The following is a 12,916-nucleotide window of genomic DNA, read 5'->3' on the forward strand; positions in this document are numbered from 1 at the left end:
TGTCCGGCTTCAGCCAATCAGCGCGCTTGTTCTCCCCCAGGAGAACGAACAAGCGGAACGAACAGATCTCCGATCGCCCCCTAGAGGGGACTCTGGCGCTGCGATCGTTCAGCCACCATGGGAATGATGGGTAGTACACAAATTTGCCTAGTCTTCGTGCTTGCGGCTTCGAACGTACTTGTGGCTTTGTTTATTGCTATGTTTTGGTTTTCTTTCGGATAAAAGAATTGATCGTTGTGAACTTCGTGACCAGATTTGAATCGCTGAGCCTAAAGAAGTTAATGTGGCGAAGTGAGACTGCTGACTTTTGCTGAAATTCGTTTTGCGACAAAGCGGATGCAGCCAACGCGGAGCTAAACGGAGCCGAAAGTACGAAGTTTAGACAAATTTGTGTACTACCCATCATTCCCATGCTGGCTGAAGCGTCATGCGTTGCAGCTCCCATAGACACTAGCGCCAGAGTTCCCTCTAGTTTACCGTCCACTGCCCACAAGCTGTATCTCGTGCAAATGCCTCTAGTTTTAATTTATTTGGTTCTAAAAATGTTACATTTATCGGTTGTGAAGCTGCTGCAGCCATGGACGATGAGCGCTCGGCTCGTTTGAGCGTGTAAGCTGTGAAATTGGACGCCGATGTGAAACAGCGATACACGGACAAAGTGGCACTCAGCGGTGGCGTTGACCCACTCATTCTGACGAGCAAGGAAACCTCATCGCGTTCGTACTGAAGGTGGAACTTTCAGACATAAAGGAGTACTTAGCGCACGCTACCAGTTTTGTGACGCATGAGCAACTGAAAGCCAAGAAATATACGGAAGAGTGGATTTGTCCAGGAGCCCTCGCTGAATAGTTACGGCGACTGCGTCGTTGTGCGCGCAAAGGTAAGACAATCTTTAGCGTTGAACTCATATTTCAGCTGCAAGCGCGAAAGGTCTGTTTACCAAACAATTTGACGTTAGTGCGATTCTCTACGAACTTGGTTGAAGCAGCGGGGTTAACGGCGCTTACGAAGTAATGCATGCAAAAGCACCGTTACACGGGGGTATACTTTCGATTGCAGTCGAGTGCGAACGAGTCTGAAATTTCGACGTGATTGGCTCACCCACAGCTTTGATCGATCGCAATGAAAAGTCGTCTTTAGGGCGTTAAATTATTTTACGAGACCAATGTTACAAATCACATATGTTTTGATGCAAGTGTACAAAAACTCGCAGCCAAAAGTCCACTTTAGCGAGAACAACAAGAGCGTGCGCGTCTCATTTTAGCTCGCAATGTGCCGCTCATGTGTAAATATGGACAGTCCAACGTTGAGTACTTTACTGTGTCGTGCTTTTCGCAGACGTCTTCGCGATGTAGTGCAATGCGGCAGAAACTGAATGCATCTACTGTGTCAATGCGATTCTTTTTTTCGTGTTTCGTTCGCGTCTGATTAAATGACTTTCCTTCTTTTTGATACACAGCTGTCAGAATCTGAACTTAACTGAGATTCCATTTGCAGGTAGACCACTCTCAGGCACTTACCACACAACACAGCCTTTGATTGCGGCGAAGGCGGCTGAACCTTTGGTCACAACGCTTCGCTGAAACCTCCAGAGTACGGCTACATTGTCCGCGAATAAAGTTCGCCAACGAATAAAATTTAACCGGTCTTCCGTTCTCACGTGTGTCGTATCCTTCGATTTTGTGCGATTGCTGCACGCAAATACGGCTCAATTAACCATGATATCGAATGGCGGGCGCAAAAAACGACTGAACTTAAAGGGGTCATGAACCACTTTTCCAAGTAATGATCTATAATGACCTCAGTATCGGGGTTTACTGCCTCCCGAATCGATTGCCGCAAAAATTTCTCGAATCCGTCAAGAATCCGTGGAGTTACGGGGGTTTGGCGCACGCTCTCAGCGCTTTCTCTCTTTTCTCGTGCCGACGAGCGCACTGGAAGCTAGACAGGGAGGGATGGCACGGGGGTAAGAAGTTACGTCAGCGCGCGTCATGAAACGCGATCGCTCTCCCGCTGTGATTCGCGTGCGCGAGTGCGGCTACCCTGTACTGAGGAGTGCGGCGCTATGCGGCGCCGGCAAGTGGCGGCACCCCGTGGCAAGAAGCGCATCTGATCCGAACGCCCACGGCCGGTCTAGACTAGAGGCGCGCGCTCGCTAAGGAGCGCGCCTCCAGACCGGCCGTGGAACGCCGCTCTCTATTTACGTCGGCTATCGGCCAATGAGGATGCTATGTCTTTTGTGACGCGTCAAGCAGATCGCGACGTCAATCGGCAGACGCCCCGCCCACCGACGAGAGTGAGAACCGGCCTCTGTTTGAAAAGAGCGCTCCTGAGAAAACAGCAACTTCGCGTTCCGCTTGTAGCCTTTACGCCGCGCGCACGACTGCAATATTTGGCTGAGCAGTTCATAGCCGTGTCAGCTTTCCGCAGGATGTGTTTTTTCAACAAGCCCAAGGGGTGCTTCATGACCCCTTTAATATCACGCAGAGGCACACACAGGGGACGCGGCCCGGAACAACCGGAAGGAGTGGCTTCCCGACATGCCCCGCGGGTATGGTGTGGGAGCGCAGGGTTGCTCGGGGGTGAATACCACCTATAGTTTTTTTCTTTGCCATATGTTAGTCTATATTTTATAACGTCATATCCGTGACGGAAATGCGCCAGTGGAGTCGTGGTGGACCCCGGCATAAAACACTTTCGTGTTAAAAAAGCGCTACGATCAAGATACGACCAACAGTGTTTTGTTAGTGGCCGCTTCAAATATGCTGGTAATTCTTTTGACAACACTTAGTTGTTTCGTAATCGTCTAAGTAATTAATTATTAATATAATTTCGCAAATTTCGATATCATGTTCTGCATAGAATTTGAAGACATAACGCTGCGAAATTGCCGGGCCGCTACATCACTCCTAATTACTATTTCTGCGTTTCAAATTTGTGGCACGGAAGGCGAAGCAAGATCCAAAGCGAGCGTGCGCGACAGCAGGATCGCAGGACTCTCAGAAAGGGGTTTCAAAAAGTGATAAGGCGTTAGCCTCGTTGTTGATGCGAAACGCGCGGGTGCTCGCTCGTTTCGCATTTTCCGCCTCTGATAGACAGGACGTTTTTTTAAGGTACTTAAACGCAAAAATTTTGGTCTGTCTGTCTGTTTGTCTTTCTGTCTGTCACCCGATTCAGCCACCCGGCCAAAGTTTAACCACTTGCTGACCGCCCAGCCATCTTGAACTGGTAGCACCGTTCATACTTGTGAACATTGTCGATCAAAAAGCAAATGTTACGCATATCTGAGGCGCAACATCAATACATAAGTATTAGGTGGTGTGTTCCTTTACTAGAAAATACATAGATACGTAATTCTAAAGACCCTAGTGTTTCTTAGGCTACGCGGAAAATGCTAGTGTTTTTTGGGCTGCGCTGCAAATGCGACGCTATGAGCCAAATGCGGCGATTCAAGATAGAGGTGGAGGACTCATATGTAGTACGGCCGGCAGAAGACTATCGTCTTTCGGCATTTGCAGCGAAGCACGCAGATACGCGGCCAATTTTTTTTTAATGCTAATGCATTTCTTAGTCGGGGCATGTCAGGCGTCTGTCGGTGTCTGCGCGCCGGCAGGTGTTATCTCTCCGCTCTCACTCCCTCTCCCATAGCAACAGCTGCGGGCGCGTGCGCTTATCCTTGCCCCTAGCAACCGGAGCAGGTGGTGCGGGCGGTGTAGCGAAGAGTGAGTGGAGAGGAGGAGCGCGCTCTGGCGTGTGAGGGCGCTCGCATCGCGGGAGCTCGGCGGTACGACGCTGCTGCGTGCGCGCGCGCCGTTGCCACTCGCCGAGCGGGCAGTGTGGACGTGTTCCTCAAGCGATACCTGCCCTTCAGCGAAGAACTGTGACAGCAACGGCAGTCCTCGCTTCTCAAAGAGCCTTTGACTGTACACTTTAGCGACCACAAGGCTGAGATTATGGCCGTCAGGTACAATGACAACACAAACAGGTGCTGATGAATGTGTAAATAAACGGTTACAGTACAAATCCTCGTCTCGTCATTAATTTACGCCATTAAAATTACTACGCCGTGTACTCTCGGCGCAAGAAATGCATTCGCATTTCCTCACGATTCCCTACGGGGAGGTGGGTGCATTTTTTTTTTTTGCTTTAGGCATTACACTGCAGATATTTAATAAAGATGCTGTGGCAGTAAGGCCCTGTCGTCTGCGCCCCCAACTTCTACATCTAGACAGAAATACTTTGTCGCTGTCAAGGATAGTCTGAAAAAAACTGATTAACAAAAACTCGTTAACTTTCTTCTGATTGATTTGAGGCCATTTGTTTATATGGGAAAGTTGCGGGCGCCATAATATGCATGTCTACCTCCCCCCCCCCCCCCTAAAAAAAGTCGCGTGTAATTTGAAGGTGCGTCGTGACAGTATCAATTGTCATGGTAAGCGGCAGATGCGTGCATTCAAACTTAATTCAACTTCTCTGAGGAAATATGGTCCACCAGCCGAATTAACTCTTACAATGATGATGAATAAACGTTTATTTAAAAAAAAAAGCATACCGTGGCAAGCCCCTGCTCTGCCCTAGGTCCCCGGCTTCCTTAATCCAGGAACCTTCGCTGCGTCCGGGCGACCAGGCGTCGTTGTTCTTCCAGATCCTCGGAGACGAGCTTGGCCTCCGACGTTTTGGTGAGGTCTTCGCTTGCTTTTCTGGCGTGACCGTCTTTCGCTGTGTGTGTCGAGATGCCATGGGCACTCGAGGATCAGGTGCGCCAAGATATCCGGCACGCCACACTTTGGGCAGTCGTATCCGTGCAGCGTTAGATATACTATTCGATGAATCAGGATTCCGCGGGTGTGAGTGTTGCTTTGTAGTCTTCTTAGTGTAATTGCTTTCTTTGTTGAGCTTAGGGCGAGGTGGTGGGTGCACCCTGAATTTCAGCCTTTGATGTTGAAGAATCGCTGAGAAGGTGACAGGGACAGTCTCTGCCCTTGGAGACGCAGGCCGGGCGTCTCGAGAGGCATGATCGGGGGAAGCGGCACGCGCCGCTTCATTACCCTCGTGTCCAGGAACCCATGCCACGCAGGTGTATACGAACAGCGTCAGCCGACACACGACATCTTTAGCATAAATTTCTTATGGCTGCTTGAGAGTCAGAAAAGACGACAGCGCGGTGTCCATGCGCGCATGGACACCGCACGTAGTTGGTTGCTATAGGACAATCACCACCCCTTCTGCAGTCTCAGGGTTTTGTGCCCGGACTGTGGCAGATGCTAGCTCTATGCCCTTGGAATCTACGGCGCTCGGGTGCAGGCGTTTCTGTGTGGGTATTTCGCTGCATCGGTGTATCTGGCGTCCGTATCATTCCCATGTCTGCGCCGTATAGGGCATCCACTCGGGCTTGTCTTCTTTCCCTATGTGTTGGATGTGTTGCATGTTTCGCGCTATTGATGCTATGCACAATGATTCCCGGATGCTCGGGGAAATTCTTTCTTTTCGGTCAGTGGCGGCGAGAAACGTTCGCTGTAGCTCAGCTGTTGGAGCACTGATATATAAAAAAAAATATAAATAGTTGTTCTGTTTTGCACCGCAGTACTTCTGAAAAACAAGACGCAGCGAAGCTATGCTGCTCCTTCCTTTTACACGAGGACAGTAAATACTTTTTTTTTTTTCAATATATGTCCCTGTGATTTCTTTGTTTGCGCGAATGATTAATAAATATTACGCAACAATTTTTTGTCACGACAAGGTTATAAAAATATTTACTTGTATGGCCGAATTGCACCCCATCATAAGCCTTTACTATTTTTTTAAAGACAACGTAATTTTTAAAAGTTGCACGCCTGTGACAGCACAATTACAGCACGGCCGCTGGATGAAAGCGGGCGTTTGCATCCAGCGGCCGTGATTATTGTCCTTGAGCTCGATTACTCCAAGTGGCGGTGATTACTTGCGCGACAGAGCAAGATACATAATCGGCTAATTAAAAATAACTTATTAGATAATTAATTATGACAGTGCTTGAAGTACTACATCTACTTGTATCTACGTATGTATGTATGTATGTATGTATGTATGTATGTATGTATGTATGTATGTATGTATGTATGTGTGTATGTATGTATGTATGCATGCATGTAATGGCTCATTCACACTGAGGAATTCGCCGGCCATAGCGAACGGAATTCTCGTGCCGCCGAAATTCCACATTGTTCACACCACTTAGCAACCGCACCGCCGAAACTAGGGCTCCTAGTTGTCACCGTCGCTTCGCGCGAAGGAACGCTGGCATCGACGCGCCCTGCGTTGTGTACGCGTTTCGTTACGGCGAAGCGCATAAACAGGAGCAGGGTCGTCGAACTGCTGTGCCTGCTGGAAAGCCACTTTCTGGCGATGTCTGACGAGGAGAAGCATGCATTCGCCAAACAAGAAACGACGCAAGCAGTTGTGGTTGGTTCGTTCTGATTTGCAAGACGCGAGAAGCTTGGTGGAGCCGAGATAATGCTACCCGTTTTGCAAGATCGCGATGATGTATTGCAAAGATGCTAATCGCGACAACACTTGGCAGTTATCGAGAGCTACAGGATGATTACGAAAGACTTCGCCGTTGCTGCAAACTTCGACGACTGCGATATCACAAGCGCGCCGCCATTTTTCGAATGTTCGACTCGCGTTCCGATTGGTTCGCGGTGAAGGAATCCGGCGGCAGCTGCCGCAAAAATCGGTTCAGGACCGATCGGCGCGGAAAGGGCTTTTCTGGCGGATCTCGCTGCCGCCGAAGCGGATTCCGCGCGCTCTCGCCGCCGAATGTCTCAGTGTGAACGAGCCATAAGGGTGGTATGTATATGTATATATGCATGCATTGCTGATCAATGGACACGCCTGGAATTTTAGCGGAAGGGTCCGGCCTCTCCGAGCTCGTTCCTTACGCATACGTGAAAGAGTGTGCTTACGAAACCTCGACAACGACGCCAAGTGAGCTCACGGCAAGGATGAGGGATGTCTGCACAGTGGAACTGGTGGAACTCCAGCGCCGACCATAAAGTGATAAAGCAAATACGATTTTATTCCTCTCTGTCAGCTGTATGAGCGGGCCTTCGAGCACGTCCTGTACGCGACAGCCGGTGTTTCACAGTGTAGCACTTGTAATAAGTAAACTTCCGTGAGTGTGTTTTTTTTTGTTTTTTCTTTTTTTTTTCGCGCATTGCAGATTCGGCATCCGTTTGGAAGCGGGACTTCTCTTATAGAACGCATCGGTTCTAGCTTGCTATAGCTTGCCTTTTTGTATTGCTTACAAGTGGATTACAGCCGGTGTATTTCTTTCGCGTTCTTATGTCGTGGATCTGTTTATGAAATATAACATGGTCACCGTATTTGACTTTTGTCCGAAGCAATCTGGCGTAGAAGATAGCTGCGCGCTCGCTTTTTCGAAGTGGTGCGAACAGCGCCGGGGTTTTGAAACATTCCACGCCAATTCTATTGTCTTTCGCGTTTCATCGGTGGTCAGAGCGGCGTTTCGGCCGCGCTATCAATTGGATCAGCCTGGCGTGAAGCGTTGCGTATATACATTTTCGTGGACGAAATAGCAGCGACATTGCGACTGCGTGCTATATACTGTTGGAGCCCGTTCCGTGCTACTATCATTTTGATGCGCCGTCTCTGGCGGCGCGCTACAGCCGAAGCGGTCGGTGGCGAATCGGCTCACTTGGGGCCACTGCTTTCTGATGCCGATATGCATAGGCGTGCGGAAGGGGGGGGGGGGGGGCAGCCGCCCCACCTAGTCACCTAAGGGGGGGGGGGGCGCAAAGTCTTCCCCACACATTGACTTAATAGGGAGGGGGGGAACCTTCGCCAGCCTTCGCGGCCCCTGAAGGGGAACCCTGCGCACGCCTATGCGGATATGTATCCGTCATATTCCAAAAATCAGTACGTTGCTGAAAGTACCGCAGTTAGATGTCCCTTTTCACTTTAAACCATAATCGTCATGTATCTCGCGTTATTTCCTTGCGTCATCGCCGCGCGCCTTGTACTTCCCGATCACGAACGACGTGCGGCTGTCGGCGTGACAGAGCACTATCGATAGGGAAGTGCCGAGCGCGCGGTTTTTGAGGAAGGAAACGCAAGCAAGCCCAGATGACGATTATCGCTGTGTAGCAGAAAAACGTCCCAAATACTTTCGTTTGCCTCAGAGTGTTGGAGATGTCTACAGTTGCCGCACTGAGCAATTGATCATTAGAACCGCACATTTCGAGTTATGCACGTTATCATAATTAAATGTCCTAAACAGGAAAATTACTGGCGGCAACTCCACAGTGAAGGAAACAATATGTACTAGGTCTTTACGTAAAGTAATTCCTTTAAAAAAAAAAGGTCCCTTCATGATACCCTCTGTATAAAGCTCCGGCGCTTGAGAGTACAGTGAAGAGGACCGATGCCAGATGAAATGTAATTAAGTGACGAGCCGATTCTAATAACATTGCTCGAGGTGCATTTTCCAGACCAAAACGCGGCCTTGGGCAGGCGGCGTGTCCTCGGAAGAGCCACCACATCATCATCATCATGGCAGTGGTAGAAGAGAGGGGGGGTTAAGAACGCATGTGACAGGAGAAGCGCCTAAGTGTCGACTCAGTGGAGTTGAGTCTGGTTTATTCCTTTTCCGTTAAATCTTTGCTGATAAAAATCACGGCACATGCCATCAGGAGTTGAGAAATTTTTTTAAGCTGTGAGGAGAGTGTGCAAAAACGCTAGATTCGAGAAGCTGTAACAAAAGAAACGGCGTATCTCAGCAAGGCGCGGATAAGCAACTGAAACGCATAACGGAAACGAGGCAAACGTTGCGTGTGCATTGGCGCACATGGCCCCTCCCATTTGGCCAATTGCAGAGTGGCAGCCTAACTACCGACGATAAAAGCTCTGCAAATCAAGACGATCTAAAAGAGCGCCGGTGCTTCCGGAATCAGGCCTTTTATTCACAGAAACTATGATGCGATAATGTACAAGCACATCCCATGTACTTGAAAAGGAAAACATGTCATAGGCACAGTTCTTCTCGCGGCAAGTAGAAAAAAAAAAAAAAAAAACGGCGTGTAAAAGGGGCGGTCACAATTGCGGCACTTCACAAAATGTATAACTAAAACAGCGAATTCCTTCGTTGTCTGAGGCACACGTTGAAGAACACATTGCCGTAGGCACGTAAAAAAATATGGAATGCATCTTTAGATGAAGCTCATGATCTGGGCACTAACGATAATCTGGAAAGTTACCTATCGGCGATGCTCTGCTGTCGCTTTGAAAAAATGTATAATCGAGTTTGAACATTGATATGCAAAATAATGATAGTTACTGTGGTCGACAGGCGGGCTGGCTGGCAGGTGCGCTGCATACGGGTGTTCACCTTTCTGCACAGCCTCGAACACCATCTACGGGTTTCCCGTTTAATATGTCAATAAATATGACATCACTTGCCGGTAAATAATACAAGATAAAATCGCGAGCCATGGCTTGCAACTTCTGAGCAATGTGAAGAACGCTAAGCATGCTAACCAGAGGTTGCAGGGAGGAAAAAGAAAAAAAAGAACCGCGCGCTATCAAGAACAAGGGTATAAGTATATATATATATATATATATGTGTGTGTGTGTGTATAAAGAAAATAGGGGCCACCATTATGCCAGCGCGGATGCCCTGGTAACGGCGCCATGTGGACTAACATGAACGATAATAAGGAAGGTTACTTGCCAGCGGCGCTCTGCTGTCGCCCTGGGGAATATGTAAGAATAACTAAGTAAGAACATTGATACCAAGTAAGAACATAGATAATACATATCACTGAATGATAAATAATACATAATAAAACCGCGTGCTCTGGCTTGCTACTTTAAGGTGACATGAAAATAACTAAGCAACTAACCAGAGTAAAACGAAAAACAAAGCAGAAGGAATTAATATGTGTATATATATATATGTATATATAAAAGAAGAGCCACAAGTATCCTAGTTCGCTTGCCTAGAGTTACTGTTTATGCTCACAGTAACTCTACGCATGCCCTAGCAACGGCGCTATAGTGTCATACGAACAATAACAATAATAACAATTCAGCAAAGTTACTGGCCAGCGGCGCTCTACTGTCGCCATGGGACATATGCTCACGGCTAGTAAATCATGCATAATAAGACCGCGCGTTCTGGCTCGCAACTTGGAATATCTATGTAAGCTAACCAAGAAGAAGAAGAAAAAAAAAAAAAAGAAATGCGCAGGCATTATCGGCAACAGATTAATGAAAAAGAGGGGCCTAGAGCGCATGCGGACAGGTGTCACATGCACACGGGTCGCTGAATGGTGACATCTCGAAAGTAACGATGGCTGAGCGCTCTCTTGGCTGGCATACGGGCCTCTGGGTTGGCGATGAGTAGCTGCAGGATGAGGTCTTCTCCGTCCGCGTCTAAGCCATTGATAATGTTCGCCAGTGACTGCGGCTCCCAGCGCGGGAAAGTTGCTTTGTAGTCGGGAAGGTTGGTCACGCCGGGCCAAGAGTTCTCGTCGGGTGTACCGAGAGTGCGGAAGATGCGGAAAAGCTGGTCTATCTCCGAGTCACCCGCGAAGAGTGCCTTTAGCATAAGCATTTCGGCGAAGATGCAGCCGATGCTCCAGACGTCCACTGACGTCGAGTAGAAGCGTGAGCCGAGGAGGATTTCTGGCGCCCGGTACCACAGCGTAACCACTTCGTGTGTATACGTGCGCAGGGGCAGTCCGAAGGCTCGCGCAAGGCCGAAATCGGCCAACTTGATGTTACCTTCGAGATCGATGAGCAGGTTCTGCGGTTTCAAGTCCCGGTGCAAGATACGATGAGAGTGGCAGTACGCGATGCCTTGCAACAGCTGCCACAGATAGCTTTTCACAAGGTTCACGGCAAGTGGGGTCTTGCTCGACGCCGCTCTGTCCATGTGCTTCTTGAGATCCTCCGACATGTACTCGAATACAAGGTACAGCTTTTGGTCGTTGGGCACGACATCGAGGAGGCGCACGATATTTGGGTGGCGAAGCTCTTTCAAAAGGGCGATCTCTCGTATGGCAGTGCTTGGTACACCTTCGGCTTCGCTCTCAAGACGGATCTTCTTCAAGGCAATGTATCGTCCGGTGGCCCGGTCACGGGCTTTGTACACGACTCCGTAGGTTCCCTCTCCAATTTTTTCGATTTTCTGGAACTTCGCACTGAGCGCGTCTTCCATGAAGGCTCGATCACTTGAATAGAATCACAAAGCCTGAGCGCATACGCAACGAATGCAGACTTTCGCGCGAAACTGGCGGTCTTCGCGGGTCTTTGCCGCCCGCTTCTCATGGTGGCTGCTCTCTTTAGTAAAAACGGGCCAAAGTACGTTTACAAAAATATTAATATATGTAAGTTAAAGTCTGCTTGAACTATAATATGTTTAAATTTTACTAATACTTTAACGTGTACGAATTAGTGATACTATTTTTTATATGATTTCTCAAATCAATTTAAATCTTGAAAGGTTTCAAGTACTATTTGGGCATTCCAGCCAAGCCAAGACAGAGAAGCGGCCACAAAAGTGCCATTGCTGTTGAGCAGTGTATTTGAATGGTTTCTGATCGCATGCTTCGCAACTATCGCGGCAGTAATGCTGCTTCTAGCATCATCATTGCATTTTAGCAAGATATCTGCCGCATCTAGATGTGCTGTTATGGCTGCTGTCGCAAGGTGCTAAACGGTTCACTGCAGGACTCTTGCTGGGATTGTCCGCTGGAGCATTTGCTGCGACCGTACATTCGCTTGCCCTTAATTATACCGGTGCCCGCTCGCATCGCAATAACTGTTTGATAAAAATGATGTACCGCTCCGTATTATTGACAGTTGCCCTAGGCATTGCTGTATGTGGTGTCTGCCTGTTTTGTTGTGGCTTCTTGCTACAGAGGCAAGCTATCGAAGAGCACAGTAAATGTGCCGACATCGCGGTCTTCTACCGATCTACTAGCAAATCCACGGCTGCTCTCCCCAGCTCGCGCTGCTGGTATCCGGCGAAATTTAAGAAAGCGGTAATTTTGCTAATCGACGCCTTGAAGCTGGAATTTGCTCAGTATGGACCTCCGTGGGATGAGAATGAGCATTATCGGAACAAGATGCCCGTCTTCTCCGAGTTGTCTGCTAGTACCGGCGCTGAGCGCTCTGTGTTGCTCAAGTTTGTCGCGGACGCTCCGACTACAACCGTGCAGAGGTTGAAGGCATTGATGACTGGGGGACTGCCAACTTTCATTGACGCTGGTACCAATTTTTATCAGACTGAGGTGCGAGAAGACAACTTGATCAACCAGATGTTCAAGATGGGCAAGAAGGTTGTATTCATGGGTGACGACGCCTGGGTCAATCTATTCCCTGGCAAATTCGCTCGTGCGTACGCGTACCCCTCATTTGTGGTAAAGGTAACGTATTGGCAGTTTTATGCTCTCGCTATTAGTGCCGTGAACTTTGTGTGCAATTATTGCATATTATAGGTGTGCCTTAATTTTTAGTTAGCGTTCACTGCATAATTGTGGCAGTATTATTTGATTTGTGCTTCAGAGAAAATGTCACTGTGTGAAACTGTGCTAGGGACAAATAATTTGATATGTTGGATCGCGTTTACTTATTTAATATCATCTATGCATGCACAGAAGCTCTTTTTGAGAAGTGTGAGCATTAAAAGGCTGAAATTCAGGTGTGCTGTTGAAGTGATATGTACATTGCTTAAAACAAGCTTCCTTCACTTAAAAAGGCGTTTATTGAACGCTGGCACAAGGGTCAACTAGTAGCTCAAGCAACGGCTCAAATCATAGACTGAGCACAAGCAGCATCCATGAGCAATGCACGGTAGGGACTGACCCTCTAGATGGCATTTGAGAAGATGCCCCACTGTATCGTTACTCTTCGC

The 12,916-nt window shown here is 48.4% G+C and overlaps 2 protein-coding genes across 2 annotated transcripts in view; one reads left to right on the forward strand and one right to left on the reverse strand.

Moving 5' to 3' along the window:
• Positions 1–8,939: 8,939 nt before the first annotated feature.
• Positions 8,940–11,327, reverse strand: LOC119373849 (cyclin-dependent kinase 2). The gene is made up of 2 exons (XM_049420045.1): positions 10,073–11,327; positions 8,940–10,036 (listed from the first exon to the last, which is right to left on the reverse strand). The coding sequence occupies exon 1, from the start codon at positions 11,216–11,218 to the stop codon at positions 10,304–10,306; it is 915 nt and encodes a 304-aa protein (XP_049276002.1). The 5' UTR covers positions 11,219–11,327; the 3' UTR covers positions 8,940–10,036; positions 10,073–10,303.
• Positions 11,328–11,559: 232 nt separating this feature from the next.
• The window catches only part of LOC119381844 (GPI ethanolamine phosphate transferase 3-like), a 25,005-nt gene continuing 23,648 nt past the window's right edge, over positions 11,560–12,916 (forward strand). The window contains exon 1 of the mRNA XM_049412527.1: positions 11,560–12,476. Coding sequence (XP_049268484.1) covers positions 11,835–12,476 — 642 coding nt within the window. The 5' untranslated portion in view covers positions 11,560–11,834. The remainder of the gene's footprint in view (positions 12,477–12,916) is intronic.

This window comes from Rhipicephalus sanguineus, chromosome 1 (genome assembly GCF_013339695.2).
Source record: "Rhipicephalus sanguineus isolate Rsan-2018 chromosome 1, BIME_Rsan_1.4, whole genome shotgun sequence".
Classification (NCBI taxonomy): Eukaryota; Metazoa; Arthropoda; class Arachnida; order Ixodida; family Ixodidae; genus Rhipicephalus; species Rhipicephalus sanguineus.

Bases quoted from the DNA above. Each gene is read 5' to 3' on its own strand.
- LOC119373849 (XM_049420045.1), bottom strand. From the start codon at position 11,218: ATGGAAGACGCGCTCAGTGCGAAGTTCCAGAAAATCGAAAAAATTGGA.